Source organism: Metarhizium brunneum, chromosome 2, assembly GCF_013426205.1.
Source record: "Metarhizium brunneum chromosome 2, complete sequence".
NCBI lineage: Eukaryota > Fungi > Ascomycota > Sordariomycetes > Hypocreales > Clavicipitaceae > Metarhizium > Metarhizium brunneum.
In genome coordinates, this window is record NC_089423.1 from 6,983,639 (window position 1) to 7,000,089 (window position 16,451).

Sequence of the window (16,451 nt, forward strand, 5' to 3'; positions counted from 1 at the left end):
GGATTGCATTATATATACATTATGGCGTCACATCGTGGTAACCAAGCAGTTGGCCTTCTGAACAGACATCCCCTCGCCTCCATCGTCTCTCCGCAAGACGGGCTGATCCGCCAGATTTCAAAGCCTCCGCAACTCGAGTCTCTGACAACAATCCCAGCTGTGCCGGCCCTCGGCGGGCGCCGCGTCCTGGTTCTGAGCTTCAAGGTGGACCGCCAACAAGCGAAGCGTCTGAGAGCAGTCGACGACGCAAGAATGATCGACTAGCCGATTCATGTCGGGTTGTTTCCTACGGCTCTGTTGTCGCTGAGTGTTACTCGACAGCGAGCCTGTGGAGTGTGCAAGTTCCTTTCCCCACGATTGCGACGTCCCCGCAGCGTCGCATGCATTGTTGCGTTGGGGGTGACTGATGCTGCATGTGGATGGTCCAGATTCGTGTCCCCCTGGTTGCATGTTGATCGTGTTTCCTGTTCCCCCGTCTCCCCGTCCCGTCCACCTGCGCTGAGCTGACGTAACTGTACTACGGGACTGACAATAGAGTAGTATGAAACTCGGAGAGCTTTGTGGATGTTTGCAGGTTTCTGGATTCGCTCGGACGTTTGGTATCCGCATTTATTGCGCTCATTCCCTCTGTTGGTTGCTGGTATCAAGATGTCTGCTTCTCCAACGCCACGACGTCTCCAATGTCCGTCTCACTCGGACGTGTCTTGTTCGAAGCCAATCGGCCGGTCCCTCGTGACGCCACGGCTCGGACAGGCACACAACCCTGGGCAAAAACTTCCGACAGCCCCGAGGTGTTGCAGGGCCCCCGAGCGCCAACAAAGCTGCTCCTTTACCACGGAGTCACCCGCCAACAAATATCGGTATTACCGACCCTTTTGTAAAGCATGGCCCTTGATAAAGGCGTGTCCAGGTCGTTCGAGTGGTGTAGCTCCAGAGACATCTCAGAAGGGACACAGCCCGGAAGAGCAGACCAACTTGACACGCAGGAAGAGGCCCGCTGCAGGGCAAGTCCATCCCCTCTCTGCTGACTTGATACTATTTTGTGTGCCTCATTCTCTGTCAGACACCATTAGGCGCGGCTGGAACTCACAACGGACAGCTTACGGAGACGGCACATCACCGAACAGGACTTTCGGCCCACCACGATCTATGTGCAGGGGGTTGTAGGCAGGGCCATTGTAAACATATTTGTCATGCCGCAACCTCACTGGCTGAGCTGTCAACTATATTATGCACAATCAACCTGCATTCGAGGCATACCACTCGTGGCGCCTCTTGCCTGGCGCGAATGGATTTCGGTAGTCCCCGATGGCCGTGGCGAAGGCAGTGGTGCTGGATGGGCTGAGAAAGTAGGAGACGCAATGAATGGAATGTGATTGAAGAGTGTTGCTGGTTGTCTTGTGTCAGCACTGGCTGCTCTACCATCATGTTCATTACCAGGGTTCCAGGTGAGTTGGAATATATTTTGGGTTCATACAGTGGAAACTTTTACTGCTTTCCGTCGCCCATTTCATGCGAGTTCCTGGATACTAGATGGGATTGAGAAGCAACTCTAATGCATGTATTTGAAAGTGAGCTGTTTGCATGTTACCAAATCAAGCAAGCAGGTTATATCACAGATGGATCGACGTGGCAGCTAATTCTCTGGTTTGATTAGACTATTTGAAGCAGAATTTAGAAAAGCGGCAGCCCGCTACATTTATAAACAAACTACATGTAGTATACATGGCTGGCTCACAACCACCCACTCAGCAGGTGTATGCCGCCGACGCCGTCAACGCTTGCGAGAAATCCCCAGATTCAAGTCGGACCAATGATTGTAAATAGGGAAGAAACGTCCTTTTCAAAGTCGAGCCAAAACAGCTGCGGGTCACCGGCGAGTGAACCATCAAGAGCCGTCGGCACCGGCCCGAACGGGTCCAAACCCGGAATCATCTGCGGCGGCGACTGCGAGACACCAGAACCCGCATAGACAGACGCCGAACCCCCGATTGCGTTTGGTAACTGGCCGTCGGGCAGTCCGTCGAGGGGCAAGTTACCCGGGGACGCGTGCGTGTCGGGGAAACCGCCATCGTACGGGCCGGCTTCTCCAGCATCCTCTGGCCGGCCCGGGTCCGTCTGCTCGCGGGGGTGGTCAATCTGGCCAAACAGCTTCCCAATGGCCTCGCACTCGAGGTCCATGTTGGCCGCGTGTCGCCTTTCAATGTGAAGCTGGCACACCTCCATGAGAAACGAGACAATGGCGGCGTTGCGCGAAGCGACGGGGTCGTCGGAAAACGCGGACAGAATCGAGTGCGCCAGGTCGAGATGCTTCGCCAGCGGGAAAACGAGGTGCAAGTCGCCAAAATGGGCCAGCCCGACAGTCAGGGCAGAGTGGAACGCGGCGTCGACGAGCAGCGGCAGCCGGGCTGGGACGTCTGCACGCCGCGCCAGGGGCTCGAGCAGGCGGATGGTCTTGATGGCCGAGTTGACGCAGGCGTACACGAGCGTCTTGGACACGGACAGGTCCGGCAGCGCACAGCGCCCGAGGTTGTTGTTTGGCGTCTGGTGGACGTGGGCCACGACTCGCTCGATCAGGAACGGCCGCGTGAGCAGCATGATGGTCCAGTAGTACATTTGCTTCATGTGGAGGGTGCCAATGTCCGGTGCTGCCGTCGCCGGTTGCGCCGTCGCCTGGGCCCTGGTGTGCCCGTCTGCCCATTCCCTCTGGTGCTGTCCAATCTTGTCGACCACCTCTGCCGTGATGGACCGCCGCTCGTAGACCTGGGTCAGGACGTCTTCGAGAATCGCACACAGGTCGTTCCACGCCGAGTATTCGTCTTGGCGCCGCGTGTTTCGGGTCTCGGTCGTAGCCACCGGCCGGCCGAGCGAGGCGCTCAGGAACAGGTCGAGGATGCGGACCGTCGTCCACAGCTTCTCCCGCAGCAGAGCCTCCTTTTTGGTGAACCGCAGCGCGACGGCCTTTCTGTGTATCCCGAGCGCGTACAGGGACCCGATGGCGAATCTCAGATGCATTGAGGCCGTGTTCCGGCGCGACGCCGACAGCAGGTAGATGGTGATGAGCACGTACGCCTGGACCGTCATGATGCTGGCGTCGTCCGTCAGGTGGCGCGCGGCGAGATACCGGCCGCGACGGAAGAAGCCCTCGGCATGGTGGCCGAGCTGCGGCGACGACTGGGCGCCAATGGCCACGACCAGGTACGGCACGATGCGCTCCTGCGCCGGCAGCGCCGACTTGTGATGCAGCGCCGCGGCCAGGCGCGTCCGCAGCTCGGCCGTGTCGACAGAGTCTACCAGCCCGGACGTTGCCCTCTCAAACATGTCCACCAGGGACTCGGCCTCTTGGGCAGACACGGCCGGGGCCGGCTCGCATCCCGCCGCGTCCATCCAGCTGCCGCTGTCGTCTGTCGAGGCCTCGACGAAGCCGGCGCGCAGCGGATCGGCCACGAATCTCGACTCCCCGTGGCACGTCCTGGCGACGTCGCGCACGACGCGGAGCAGCGACAGGTTTGCCGAGTCGCCCAGGAATATAAACCTGCCCCTCTTGTCTCTGACGAGCCGGGACTGGTGCAACCCGGCCACCGACGACTGCTGCTCCCAGGCCGTGTTTGCAGACTGGGGCGAACACACGACTCCCTCGGCATCCAGCGCCGTCGCCGCCGCCGACTGCTTCACCGTGCCTAGATGCCGCGCGCGGCGCCGTCGGACGCCGTGGTCCGTGTCGAAACGACATTTGTCCTCTACTCCGCGCTCGTTGCACCGACCACACGGCTGGCGGCCATCACATCGCTCCTTGCGCTTCTTGCATCTGGGGGGGTCTTGTCAGGGCCAGTTGTTGTATTTTTCTTTTTTTAAAAATGGGAGCGGGCACGCAATCTTGACTGGCTGCCGCGTCCCAACAGTGAAAGGATGGTCTTACGTGTCACATGCCCTGGAGCATCTCTGCTGCAGCCGGTCTTGCTGTCCTTGAGGCTTCATTTCTGGCGGTGGGGCCAGTTGTCAACGTCTCTCGTCTTTGTGCAAGACTCGGAACTTTTGTCGCTGGAGAATATATTCGGGTCGAAGACATGCTGACCCCAACAGGCCGAACGGATGATATATGCGGGGGAAATGTGGGGTTCCGATGACGAACATCCGATCCGGCTGAGCCAACTTCCGATGAACACATAGTCAACGCCGGCCGCAGGCCACAGCTCGCCGCAGGCGGCCCCCGGCAGGGCCCCCGGAGGGATAATTTACAGCACCAAGGCTTCCACATGAGATCTCTTCGCTTGCCTAGGTCAACACTTGGCTGGCATCGGGGTCTTGCTATCTACACTGCCACGGCGGGATTGATCCGTCATGAAACGGGCGAAAAAGTCATTCACCGCCGCGGGGTCATCCAGCGGCCCGACATACGATACATGCTGGTCCGGCCGGACAATCATGAGGCAGCCGGCCGGCGCGATGCCAAATGCCCGGTACATCTCCCCGTGGCCTTCGTGATACGAAACATCGTCTACAAAGATCCTGTCATAGCTCCAGCCGTCGGTTTCGTCATACGGTCGCAGGACGGGGGGAAAGTCGAAAATGGTGACTTGTGTTCGCGGCGCGCGGTGTATGGTGAGGACCTCGAAGACGTCGTCGCACCGCCCCCCGACGGGCGTGTGCCTGCGGAGGAAGGACGCCTCGTCGTCAAACGCAGCGGCGACGCGGGCGAGCCGTTGCCGCTGCTCGTCCCTGGTGACGTCGCCGGGGAAAAGGAGAACGCGCCAGCGCCCGTTGCTCGGCAGCAGCTCGTGCAGGTGCCACGGCCGGGCGTCGGCCTGGTTCAGCACCTTGACGCTGGGGATTCGCCTCCCGACAGGGACGTGGGGAGCGGCGGACTGGTCGGAGACGACTCTGCCGTGTCCGTCGTCCTTGGCCACCACGACGCTGCTGCCGTAGTCGACGGCTGTCATCTGTTAGCCGGGGTGGTTGTATCGTAGAGCCTGACGCACCTATGCCGCTGGCAAACATGTGGCCCTTTTCAAAGGCGGTTTTAAACTCTTGCATGCTGATGCCCTCCGTGTCCATGACGTCCCTCGCCGGCCGTCCCGAAAAGAGTCTTGAAAACTTGTGGTCGAATGCGATGAGGTCCTGTGCAATCTGGCGCCGCTCAGACTCGTAGGTTTTGAGGATGCACCTGTGTGCCTGGCCCTTGACGACGCTGGCCATTTTCCATCCGAGATTGAAAGCTGCGCACGTGGCGTGAGCCAATATTCCCGTAGAAAAGAATTGTCGTAGCACTTACAATCTTGCATGCTGACGTTCATGCCCTGGCCTGCCTTGGGGCTGCGTCGTGTTAGCCTTGGACACACGGAGACTGCGCGGCACGTTTATACCTGTGTGTATGCACCGCATCTCCAGCCAGAAACACGCGGTCGTGGACGGCAAAGGAGGTGCCGACCCGCTGGCCGATTTGATACGCCGTCCACCAGTCCAGCTTGCGGTAGGAGATGGTGTATGGCGCCATGATGCGCTGCGCCGCCTCCAGAATCACCCGCGGACTCAGCTTGGACCGGTCTGCCCTGGCCGCCTCGTCTCCGACCCTCTCCGTCGTCGTGAGCTGGATGTAGAGCCGGACCAGCTTGTTCTCGCGGGGAATGACCATGATGCTGCCCGCGTCGGCCGAGTGGATGGCGCAGCGCATGCGTATATCCGGAAAGTCGGTAATGGGCACCATGTCCAAGACGCCCCAGATGTAGTCGGTCGAGTCGCCCTCGAGCTCGAGCCCAATCTGGCGCCGCGTCCACGAGTGCGCGCCGTCCGCGCCCACCACGTACCTGGCGTGGACGACTTCCTCGGTGCCGGCCGCCGCGGCGGTCAGGAGGCGGTCGGCGTCGTCCCGGGGGGCCAGGTTGCTGCGGAAGAGGCCGTCCTGGACCGGTGGGCCGTCGTCGCCAGAGCCCGCGGCCTGTTCCGGCGTCGCCTCCTCCTCCGAAAGACGGCGCAGCCGGACGGTGACGGGGTGAGCGTCGTCGTCGTCCACCCGCGACTCGTCAATGTCGATGCTGGTGGGCGCGACGCCCCTCTCGACCCGGATGTCGCTGCCCGCCTCCTCCACGGCGTCGAGGAGAAACCGCTCGATGCGGCCCTGGTGCAGCACCACCTGCTGGAATCGGCTGATGCCGGGGATCGTGTCGGGGATGCGGGCGCTCCGGCGGATGCGGCCGTGCTCGTCGGGATTCCACAGGCATATCTCCAGCAGGTGGTTGGACTCGCGCCACGCGCGGTGCGCGAAGCCCAGGGAGTCGAAGATCTCGAGCGTCCGGCACTGCAGGCCGTCTGCCTGGCCGTTGAATATTTTGGTGCCGCGCTTGTCTACGATGCGCGCGCCGACGCCGCACCTGGCCAGCCATGTCGCCATCATCAGCCCTGCCGGGCCGGCCCCGATGATGAGGACGTCTATTTTTGACTCGGCGGGCAAAGACATGGCGGTGGAACATCCGGTGAGAGAATCAATGACCCGATGGGCCAAGTTGGCCAGCCACTGTGCCTTTATAGCCGCCAAAGTCCCGAGTCCCGACGAGCACAGGATGCAGGCCGTGTTCCCCTGCCGCCAAGGCGCATCTGCATCCCTGTTTGGCAGTCCAGTCTGCAGCCGCCTCGGAAGATTGATCAATGTCTTGGCATCGGGCCTCCGTCCCGTCCCCGTCACCCGAAACCCTATCCATTCCGGGTCTAGTCCTCGTCACCTGACTGGCTGGGGCTGCCGAACGGGGCTACTTAAGCCGTCTCCGTTCCTCCGCAAGGTCCGGGGCGGTTGTCAGTCTTATGCACAGATATACGTTCTGCTGCGCCTTTATTAAAGCCACGGCTAGTTGATTCTCGACGGTTGACACGTCGCTTCAATTTGTGTGCCTTGTGCCCCTGGCCCGAGAAACAGTGTACGCAACAGTGAACACCAGGGCGTGGTTGACAGGATTGCATGTTGCATCTCCAGACCGCATTTCCTCTTCCGTGATATCATGCAGCGCGCCGCCGAAAACCCCGCCAACCTCGGCAATGCTACAGGAGCAGGCGACGCTCTAGACTTTTATGTCGGAACCTTTAACCTCCCCTACATCTTTTCCCTGCGCTTCAACCCAAACGGGAACCAACTGCATGTCCTCCGCATTAGCGAGGCCACCGGCCCTCACTCATGGCTCTCGCTCTCCCCGGACCAGCGGACCCTGTACACAACGGCCTGGACGAAGCCGACGTGTAGCGTCGCCGCGTATCGGAACCACGGCTCGACGCAGCAGCTGGAGTTGCTGGGCTCCCGGCCCGTCCGGAACAAGCCGGGCTACGTCACCGCCTCCAGCTCGCACATCTTCAGCGTCGGCGGCCCGACGGGCGAGGTCTTTCGGGTCGAGCACGGCGGCGGGATAGGCCCCCTCGCGCAGGAACTGGACTTTGCCGGCGGCCAAGAGGCAGACGCCCCGAAGGCGCCGGATGCCGTCCCCCACGGCGATTTCGGCGGACTCCGCCACGGGGCACACGGCTGCGACCTCGGCCCCGACGGCCGCACGCTCTACGTCGCCGACATTGGGAGAAACTGCACGTGGACGTTTTCCGTCGACGGCACGGGCCGGCGAGTGCTTCACGACCAGCGGCGGCACGCGGCGCCCAGGGACGACGACGGCCCGCGACACGCCTGGCCGCACCCCAACGGGGACGTGCTCTACGTTGTCCAGGAGCACAGCAGCATCGTCGACGTCTTTCGCATACAGAGAGACGCGCAGGGTGCCGTCGCCGCGCTGCGTCACGTCCAGGCCGCGAGCCTCTTGCCACAGGGGAAAAACGCCCGCGACTACTGGGCCGACGAGGTCCGGCTCTCCGGCACGCCTGGCGGCGCCGGCCCCGAGTACCTGTTTGCGTCTACGAGGGGCCTCGAGAGCCGCACCAGGGGCTACGTGTGCGCCTTTGCGCTGAACCGGGACGGCACCTTGAAGCGGACCGCCGCCGTCGACATTTGGGAGACGCCGACGAGCGGCGGCATCGCCAACGCCATTGAGCCCGCGCCGTGGCAGGTCAGATTGGCGCACAGCGACTTGCCGCAGCACATCATGGCCATGACGGATAGCGAGGCTGGCAAAGTGTTTGTTCTCGGCTTTGACGGCGCCAAAATCAGCATGGTGAGCTCCATCACCTTGGAGGCGCCGGCGGGCGAGGACGACCATCGGGGGCTGGTTGAACCGGCCACGGCTGTCTGGGTGAGGCCGAGATAATTAGGGGGAATGGAAACATACCAGATGTAATGTTTTTCACAGTGTGTGTGGCGTACGGTGCCAAAGTGTGTAGCTGTCCATTTGTCACGCCATGTATTAAAGGGGTCAAGAAATACAAGCAACGCCATGAGTGAGGCGTCGGCTGAGTATTCCAACTATCGATTTCATGGTCTAATGGAATATCTGGTCTTATGGATACCGGTCCTTGGGCTGAATGTGGTCAATAGTCATGTACACTAAAACATCAGCTCCCTCTTAGCTCAAGCATTCACGCCGGCTTCCACGTCAACGCTATACCCGTTTGCCTTGCCCGTCTCGCCGCGTTGCCGTATCAAGTCTGCCGTGTCCAGCGCGTACATGTACCAGTAGTACATGCCTAGAGTCATCATCATGTCAGTCGGATGCCCAACAGCCAGGAACAGCGTCAAGTTCAATACACACCACAAAACAGCCCTCCGCCCAAGACATTGCCCAACAGCGTGGGTACGATTCCCTTCCAGACGTACAGGCCAACCGTAATGTTCGGGGCCCCGAGGAACATGGCCATGGGGATAAACGTCATGTTTGCAACCACATGGTCAAACCCCAGCGACACAAAGGCAAACGTCGGCCACCAGATCCCGACGACCTTGCTCGCCACGTCTCGCCCCTGCATCCCCAGGAAGCACGCCAAACACACGAGCCAGTTGCAGCCGATGCCGCGCAGGAAAATCATGGCAAACCCGGGCGAGACCTGCTTCCTGGTCGCAAAGGCCACCACCTCGGCCCGGTACGGCTCGGCCGAAAACGTCTCCCCGTAGCCGAATATCACGGCAACCACAAACAGCGACCCGGCAAGGTTGCCCAGGAACGTCACCAGCCAGTGCAGCAGCATCCTGGACCAGGAAAGACGCCGCTGCAGAACAGCAACCGTGGTGAACTGGACACGGCCGTTAGTCGGTCATCCGTCGCCATCACGGCCGGGGAAAAGGCGGCCGCACCATAAAGGACCCCGTACACAAGTCTGCCCCCGTGAGCAGAATCATGCACAGGCCGTAGGGAAAGACGACGGCGCCAACGGTCCGGATCAGGCCGGGGGCGCTCTCCTGCCACGCCGGCGCCGTGTTGGTGCTCAGCACCGTTCCGCAGGCAAATGCCAGCAAGCAGCCGGCCGACACGCCGCTGAAAAAGACCTTGTCTACTCTCGTGGTCCCCTTGCGCGCGCCGGCTTCGCCCACGTCGTAGACCACCTCGGTGGGTGTGAGGGAGCGGATTGTCATGGCAGACATGGCGGGCCGTCGTGGAGCGGCCTCGAGGCAAAATGAAGGGGGAGGTGTGCGGTGCAGGCTTGAGCTGCTCTGGAGGCGGCGAGTTCCATTTTCTCTTTAAGAGTTGCCGAGTTGCAGAGATGAGATGAAGTGATTGTCTACAGGTGAGACATTTCATGGCGCAACCGTCGCTTATCAACAGGTATACGCTACTCCGTACTGTAGCATGGCGCGCGGTACCCGGGTATCTTTTACTTTTTGCCTCTGTACGGAGTACCTAGGTAGTTATCAGTCGAGATAGTATTGGACATGATGCTCAATGATCGCCGGCGCTCGGGCAGCGCAATCTCCAGCGCTGGGCATGTGGAAACCAATCACCATGCGCAGGTGCAAACTGGTTATCCGTTATCAGCAGACCTTATCAGTGCTGTACTCGGTGGCTAGAGATGTGGTGTTGAGCCGGTCCCGGTGCCCGGGCTGGGGTGCTGGAAATGAACTTTATTCCGTCATGTTCGGCTCCGATCGCTCCGAGGCTGATCTGATGTCCAACGTATCAGGGGCCTGCTATTGGCCGAGCCGGCCGAAGAGGTACCCTGGCAAGGCGCTCCGTCAACTCGGTAGAAAGTGTGCCGATGTCCGACAACAGCCGTGGCGCTCCAAACACATCAAGCTGTGTCGGGAAACGATTGACTCCTGGCACCGGGCATCCTTACGAGAGATGAGAGTGTGGACTTGAGGCTGTCTTGACCACAACTTGTACATTAATTCCTACTCTGACGGCGCCCCAGGCCACTGCTTTGATGCCCATGCTTTTATTCTTTTGGGATTGCCGTCATTATCTGAACGAGCTGAACACTCTCTGGAGCACGCATTCAACGCGTGAGCCGCCATGTGTCCGAAATCTTCACTTGCCGGGCCATCATGCCGAGGGCTGTGACTTTTCGCCCCCCGAGTCCCGGTGCTGGTTCCAAAACGACGCTCAAGAGTAATATTTAGACGGCTAAATCCCAACTGTTCCTGCAGGCTGGCCAAGATCTGCGACGTCTTTAAATAGTTTATTGCCTCTACGAAACATGTCTAGACTCTGTACAAGTGCGCCGCTACACATGTGATATTGTCCAGGCAACGTCGGGAGTTTGCTACCGTGTGTTGCTCCTTGTAGCTGGTTTCCGCGTAGACGGCACAGAGCACGCAATCATGCCAATTCTCGGTTTGGCTGTTTCTTGCATTGCCGTTTCTCTACAATTGTCTCAAAAGCACGCCACCGCCGCCATCCTCTCCATGCCACCCTGCTCCTGAAAGTCACCGCCGCAAATCAAACCACTGGAAATATAGCATACGTGCCTCTCATTGGCTAGCAAGCGCATTCAAGCACATGAGTACCCTAGTCTAGACATCACAAGTCCCTACTTGGCCGCGACCTATTCCCGGGGCGACCAGAGGAGATACAATTCATCCGCCCCATGCCGGCCCTGGTTGATATTCGATGTCTTGCCCGTGAAGGCCCGTAAAAACCGGACCTTCTCGACCCATGAGCGGCCTAGCAAGCTCTTGATGAAAGCCAGACGATCCTTGGTGACCCGTGGTGCAGGCGCAGGCGCAGCTTCTAGCCGAGACAGCACCAGTCGGCGGATCTTGTCTCTCGACGAACTCTTCTTGCACCGCAGATACCGGCTCTTGTCCTTGGAGCCCTTGACCAGGTTTCCAAACTCGTCGGGGACTTGGTCGATGACGAGTTCAAAAGAGGTGCACGCATCCTCGGCGTGATCCGTACGGATCGGAACAAGCCAAACAAAACTGCAGAGTGTTAATTCATGTTGTAGAGGACGAGTAGCCACAACTCACTCTCCGCCCCGACCGTGATTAATATCGTCAGAACGGCCCTCGGCTTCCTTGACCCTGCCCGCCGGCGGGTCCTTGCTTGGGTATCCGCCGTAGACGACCTGTTTATACTTAGCAGCGGTAAATGCCTCGCGGAATACGCTCTTACCTTGACTCCGGCAATGTACGGTTTCTGCGGCATGAGCATTTCGTACTTGGCGCGGAAGTTCTTGTCAAACTTTTCAAGGAGGTCCCCTGCGGTTGTTATGGCATCCTCTGGCTTTTCAACGGTAGATTGGACCTATATCCACTTAGTATTTTGCTTTCCCTGTCTTTTTGGCCATGCAGAATACCCAGTCCCTGCCCAGCTGCACCATTTTAATTTCGTCAACCTGGATGCTGTACTTGAGCTTGATGTCAAGATCGGTGCCTAGACGAGGTTAGCAACGCGAAAACGCTTGGAGCGACGAGGCGTACGGCTCAGCAGATAGTCCTTCATGTCGGAAATGACAACAATCTGACTCAAAATCATGTACGACTAGAAGCATTCGTTCAGCACATGTCCCAGACGGGCAAGAGGGCAACACACCATTCTATGCGCAACGTAATAGTCGGGCACGCCCTGGTCTTCAGGGAAGCCCTCTATGTTTCTGTACTCGTCGAGAAGCGGCCTGTCGAGATGATAAATATCCAACCCCCGGCGCGAGTCCACGATGCTCTTACCGGTACGCGTAGCGGTGCTGGCAGGCGTTTTGGATAAATTGATCGGCCCACGATTTGGCCTGCAGAAACGACGCCTGCGCGGTGCCCTCGCTGATGCTCTTGGGGGAGCCCGACTGCAGCATGAACCGGCCCAGCTCTCCTTGGTAGAAGAGCTTAATCTCCACGTCGGCGTTTGTGTTGACGTCCTCCATGCTCTTCTTGGCCGATGCTTCAATGTCCCCGGTTACACCCCAGAATCGCAGCGAAGCCTTGGCCCTGTGTAGCAGTTAGCGTTGCCGAGCGTTCAAACAGGGACGAAGCCGTACTGCGCTTGGAGGTCGTTCTTGGCAATTTGATTCTTGGCGGTAAAAGTTACCCGAGCAATCATTTTCCCGCCTTCGTGGAAGCCTAGGGCACTGTTTAGCCGTGTGTGGTCCATGTGTTTGTCTTTGGGACTTGCCTTGGATCCATTTGTCGCCAAAGTCTCGATTAAACGTCTTGGGCTTATAGTTGTGCGTGTTGAATTCGAATCCGGTGGGCGAGTCGAGCTGTCTCTCAATGTTGATTATGGCTACAAATATTACGGATTTCTTGGAAAACTACAATTCTTGTTATCGAGGTTTCCTCGTGGATTGGTCGACAGAGACTTGCCTCTGCCTTGTTCAGGTAAGCACCCGACACGGATGCACTTTGGCCCCAGCCGGACAGAGTTGCGCCGCCGCTTATTTCAAGCGTCTGTAGATATGACCTGGCGAGTCGTGTTAGCAAGACTTGATTTGTATCAGACGTTGTCGATGCTTGTGTCATGAAGATAAAACAACAAGTACTTGGGACGTTGGGTGGGACTTGCTCGTAATTTTCGACCAGCTCCGACGTGAAACGCATGCTGCCGTTGCATTCGTCTTGGCTAGCAGTCCTCGTGTGTCGTTTGGTGAGGTCAGTCGTGTTTTTTCCGTCCCTGGCCAAGCCGGCAAGAGCTTGTTCTATGAGAGCGCGTGGATCAGGCCGGTCAAAGTACGACATGTCGATATCCGTCAAGTCTGCGCTGGGCGGCGTAAAGTTGAACCTCGTCATCATGTCCTGGTTGAACAACTCTGCTGTAGAATTTTCGCTTCTCTTATTCATTCCCTCGCTAAAGAGGACGGCGTTGTGCATCGCTCCCTTGTCCAAAAACGTATTGTACCTGATCACGTTAGAAAAGCCATCAGTTTGCGACGAGGCACGCTTACCCCTGTCCCATGGTCAAACCGCCACGGCCTACAATCCTGCTGCTCTGCTTGTTGTTATCTTGGGAAACCGCTTGGCTCTCTGGCGTTTCTTCTCCGGGAAGCACGAGGGTAATGGCCTGGTCTCGCTCTACAAAGTCAACCTGCAGACTTAGCTTGACAGAAGACGACAAGTGTTGCAGAGTAACGACTTACATGCTCGTGTCGTTTTATATCCTCGAGCACACTCGGCGGAAAGTGCCCTGCGTAGCCAAGAAACCCATAGTCCTCCCCGTCATACGTGTGTTTCACGCCATGATGGTTCTCGCCATCATTATCCGGGCTGCGCTTGTGGACGGATTTTACCCATTCAAGATGACGTTCGAGGTGTTTGGACTCCAATCCTGGCTTGAGGACCACAATGTGGCTTGAATACGGTCAGCACTGCCTTTTTAACGTCCTTGTCGGGGCTTGTCTTACCCTAGCGGCTGGGCGCCATCGCTTGACGAGGTTTGCTCTGTAGCTGCCGTTTGAAGTAGAGCAGCAAGGACAACAGTCCAATGGAAACACTTCATTGTGAGCTGTGCAGCGATTGAAACTATGTCGCAAAGGTGGCTTCTAAGTGTAAAGAGTGTTGGTGAACTAGAGCGAGCATGAACAGTGCAATATATATTGACTGAGCATTATTTAAAGCAAAGAAATGGAAACGGCAGTCATTTCTGTAAACAACTGCCGCTATACTCAGCAACCATGTACAATAATACCGAGCCATGGACTTTTCCGCTTGCCCCAAGGCGGTCAGGAGTCAGGACAACAGGGGTCACTATGGGACTTGTGGTATATTCTATTGACATTATAATCATGCCTTATCGCAGGGCCCACGGATCACTTGCATCCTCCATCTTTTCTCGGCTTTACTCCCACCCTTGCAAGTTTGGGCAGCGACAGGGAGTCTGTGGGGATTATATGCAGGGACCCGAGTTGACACCCTTTGGCTTTTAACTATAATATAAGCTTAATGGCAAGGGACTAGTGATCTGTGACCTGTCTCGATAAGAGATTTCAACTTTTTTTACCACACCTCTACATAATTCTCTTATTTGGTATAACCCCCTTCACCCCTGCTAGGCTTTCAGGGTCCAAATTGTCTATTAGGTTGCAAGCATGGCCACGGCAAGAACCGATTCGAGCGACTCAGTCGTATGACGCGGCAAACGACGCGTCTCCCATGGCGCGCCGGCTACCGGAACTCTCCCGGCATCAACTCTGGCGACCCATTCTGTTGTACAACGCGGGCCTCATTGCTGTTACACACGGCGCGGCCGCACCGGTTGTCCGTTGCACTCTGTCTGCTATGACTCGCGCAAAGAATACCACATCGATAACCAAGTCATCTTGTTGCTTTCCAACACACGGACTCGGCAAATCACGCCACATTGACACCCACGGCCACTCCGGATTGTGCATTTCCGCAACTCGGTCAATGCGGCACCAAAGCAATAGATTGGAAGGAAGAAATCCCTGTCACTTTTCATAGCCCGGGGGAGCGAAGAAAAAAGTGTCTCTTTTTTTTTTTTTTTTTTCGATTCGGTAAGGCGGGATAAAAGTTGGTGGCCGGGTTTACGTTGGCGAGCAGTACGCTGGGTGCAGCCTCCCGCTATACATGTTTATTAACATGTAATAAAAGCGTCCTCTACACTTTAATGAATCAATAAAGAAAATACGCATCGGCAACTGGTTAATGAAAAATGTGGCCGACGCCAGCATCACGACCTCGCAATCCATAAAGCCGGCCCCGGCGAGGTCCCCGATGGGCCCCGGAGCCGGTGTTATTTAAAGACCTAGTCATTCCGCCCGCTTTGCGTCTTGTATATTTACTCGTCTCAAACAGACTCCATCACTGCTAGTATTCCGGGTTATAAAGCTTAAAAGCCAATTAAATCGTCACCCAATGAAGATCTCAATACTCCTCGCCGCCTTCTCCTGCCTCGTCTCGGCCGCCCCCCCGGCAAAACCGAAGACGGCAGCGCAATCCAAGGCGCCATGGAACCTCCAAGCCATCTCTCACCGGTCTGCGCCCACGCGACTCAACATGTTTCGCAACTCGGACTATCTCTACACGCCCTGGCCCAAGGACAAGACCCTTTATGCCTACGTTCTCGACACGGGCATTCGAACGACGCATCAGGAATTCGGGGGCCGCGCCGAAAACTTTTGGACAGCGTTCAAGACGGCCGACAACCAGGACGACTTTGAGGACTCAAGCGGCCACGGCACCCACGTTGCCGGCATCATCGCCGCCAAAACCTACGGCGTCGCCAAGCAGGCCCGCGTGCTCTCGGTCAAGGTCTTTGGCCCCAACGGCCAGGTCTTGACGTCTCAGGCCATCCTGGGCTTCACCTTTGCCATGAACGACATTATCAAAAAGGGCCGCCAGAACAGTGCCGTCATCAACTACTCTGGGGGGAGGAAATTCTCGATGGCCTGGAATACCATTGTCGAGCGGGCCTTTAACCGCCCCAACGGGCCCATCCTGACCATTACCTCTTCCGGCAACGACGCCAAGGACGCGGCCGGGGCGTCGCCTGCCTGCGCAGACGAGGCCATCACGGTGGGATCCATCCGGTCGGACTGGAGCGTGGCCCCGAGCTCCAACTTTGGATGCAAGGTGAATATTCTGGCCCCCGGGGGCAAAATCTTGTCGCTATCCAACACGAGCGACGTTGCCACAAAGACGCTGTCTGGGACGTCAATGGCCGCACCCCACGTGGCGGCGCTGGCGTTGAATGCCATGGCCGTCTTTGGCAAGAGTAGCAAAGATGTCCTCGAGTTTCTCACGCAGACCGCGACAAAGGACAAGGTCAAGGGCGATCTTAAGGGTTCGCCAAACTTGCTTGCGAATAATAACAATGCCAGGCAACGGGCGTAATTTTACGTCTGTCTATGGTCGGAGACGGAGGACCTTTATTTGGTGGCGCTGGCGGCAGAAGCGAGACGGTTTAGCCGATAAAATTTGACAGAACAGGACGAGGTCGTCTCGCGACATGGATAGCAGGTTGCAATGTAGAAATGGCATCAATTTGGTTTACTGGAATCCAAGTAGCATGGAGGCGTTCAGTCCCTGGTAAACTGACTCAACTCAGTCTCACATGTTGTCCTCGTAAACTTAGTCCTGCGTCAAGCCGCATGGTTGATTGGCTCGGAGTCGCGGAAGCTTGAGCGTTACCGTTTATTCCCCACATGGC

The 16,451-nt window shown here is 57.7% G+C and overlaps 7 protein-coding genes across 7 annotated transcripts; 3 read left to right on the top strand and 4 right to left on the bottom strand.

Annotated features, from left to right (window-relative positions):
* Positions 1-21: 21 nt before the first annotated feature.
* G6M90_00g050970 (uncharacterized protein) lies at positions 22-264 on the top strand (the record flags this gene model as incomplete). Its single annotated transcript, XM_066130498.1, has 1 exon — positions 22-264. The coding sequence occupies one exon, from the start codon at positions 22-24 to the stop codon at positions 262-264; it is 243 nt and encodes an 80-aa protein (XP_065986314.1).
* Positions 265-1,800: 1,536 nt separating this feature from the next.
* On the bottom strand, positions 1,801-3,978 carry FGR27_0 (Filamentous growth regulator 27; the record flags this gene model as incomplete). The annotated part of the gene is made up of 2 exons (XM_066130499.1): positions 1,801-3,808; positions 3,920-3,978. The coding sequence occupies 2 exons, from the start codon at positions 3,976-3,978 to the stop codon at positions 1,801-1,803; spliced, it is 2,067 nt and encodes a 688-aa protein (XP_065986189.1).
* Positions 3,979-4,280: 302 nt separating this feature from the next.
* On the bottom strand, positions 4,281-6,454 carry G6M90_00g050990 (uncharacterized protein; the record flags this gene model as incomplete). Its single annotated transcript, XM_014689711.2, has 4 exons — positions 4,281-4,933; positions 4,980-5,216; positions 5,273-5,313; positions 5,364-6,454. 4 exons carry the CDS (start codon positions 6,452-6,454, stop codon positions 4,281-4,283), a joined length of 2,022 nt encoding a protein of 673 aa, XP_014545197.2.
* Positions 6,455-6,989: 535 nt separating this feature from the next.
* G6M90_00g051000 (uncharacterized protein) lies at positions 6,990-8,231 on the top strand (the record flags this gene model as incomplete). Its single annotated transcript, XM_014689712.1, has 1 exon — positions 6,990-8,231. The coding sequence occupies one exon, from the start codon at positions 6,990-6,992 to the stop codon at positions 8,229-8,231; it is 1,242 nt and encodes a 413-aa protein (XP_014545198.1).
* A 260-nt stretch (positions 8,232-8,491) lies between these two features.
* Positions 8,492-9,499, bottom strand: G6M90_00g051010 (uncharacterized protein; the record flags this gene model as incomplete). The annotated part of the gene is made up of 3 exons (XM_014689713.1): positions 8,492-8,607; positions 8,673-9,150; positions 9,212-9,499. 3 exons carry the CDS (start codon positions 9,497-9,499, stop codon positions 8,492-8,494), a joined length of 882 nt encoding a protein of 293 aa, XP_014545199.1.
* A 1,400-nt stretch (positions 9,500-10,899) lies between these two features.
* G6M90_00g051020 (uncharacterized protein) lies at positions 10,900-13,781 on the bottom strand (the record flags this gene model as incomplete). The annotated part of the gene is made up of 13 exons (XM_066130500.1): positions 10,900-11,275; positions 11,324-11,421; positions 11,469-11,600; positions 11,653-11,729; positions 11,777-11,837; positions 11,889-11,970; positions 12,023-12,277; positions 12,328-12,409; positions 12,462-12,600; positions 12,653-13,184; positions 13,231-13,370; positions 13,423-13,633; positions 13,687-13,781. 13 exons carry the CDS (start codon positions 13,779-13,781, stop codon positions 10,900-10,902), a joined length of 2,280 nt encoding a protein of 759 aa, XP_065986461.1.
* A 1,376-nt stretch (positions 13,782-15,157) lies between these two features.
* Positions 15,158-16,135, top strand: ALP_2 (Alkaline proteinase; the record flags this gene model as incomplete). The annotated part of the gene is made up of 1 exon (XM_014689715.1): positions 15,158-16,135. The coding sequence occupies one exon, from the start codon at positions 15,158-15,160 to the stop codon at positions 16,133-16,135; it is 978 nt and encodes a 325-aa protein (XP_014545201.1).
* Positions 16,136-16,451: the final 316 nt, after the last annotated feature.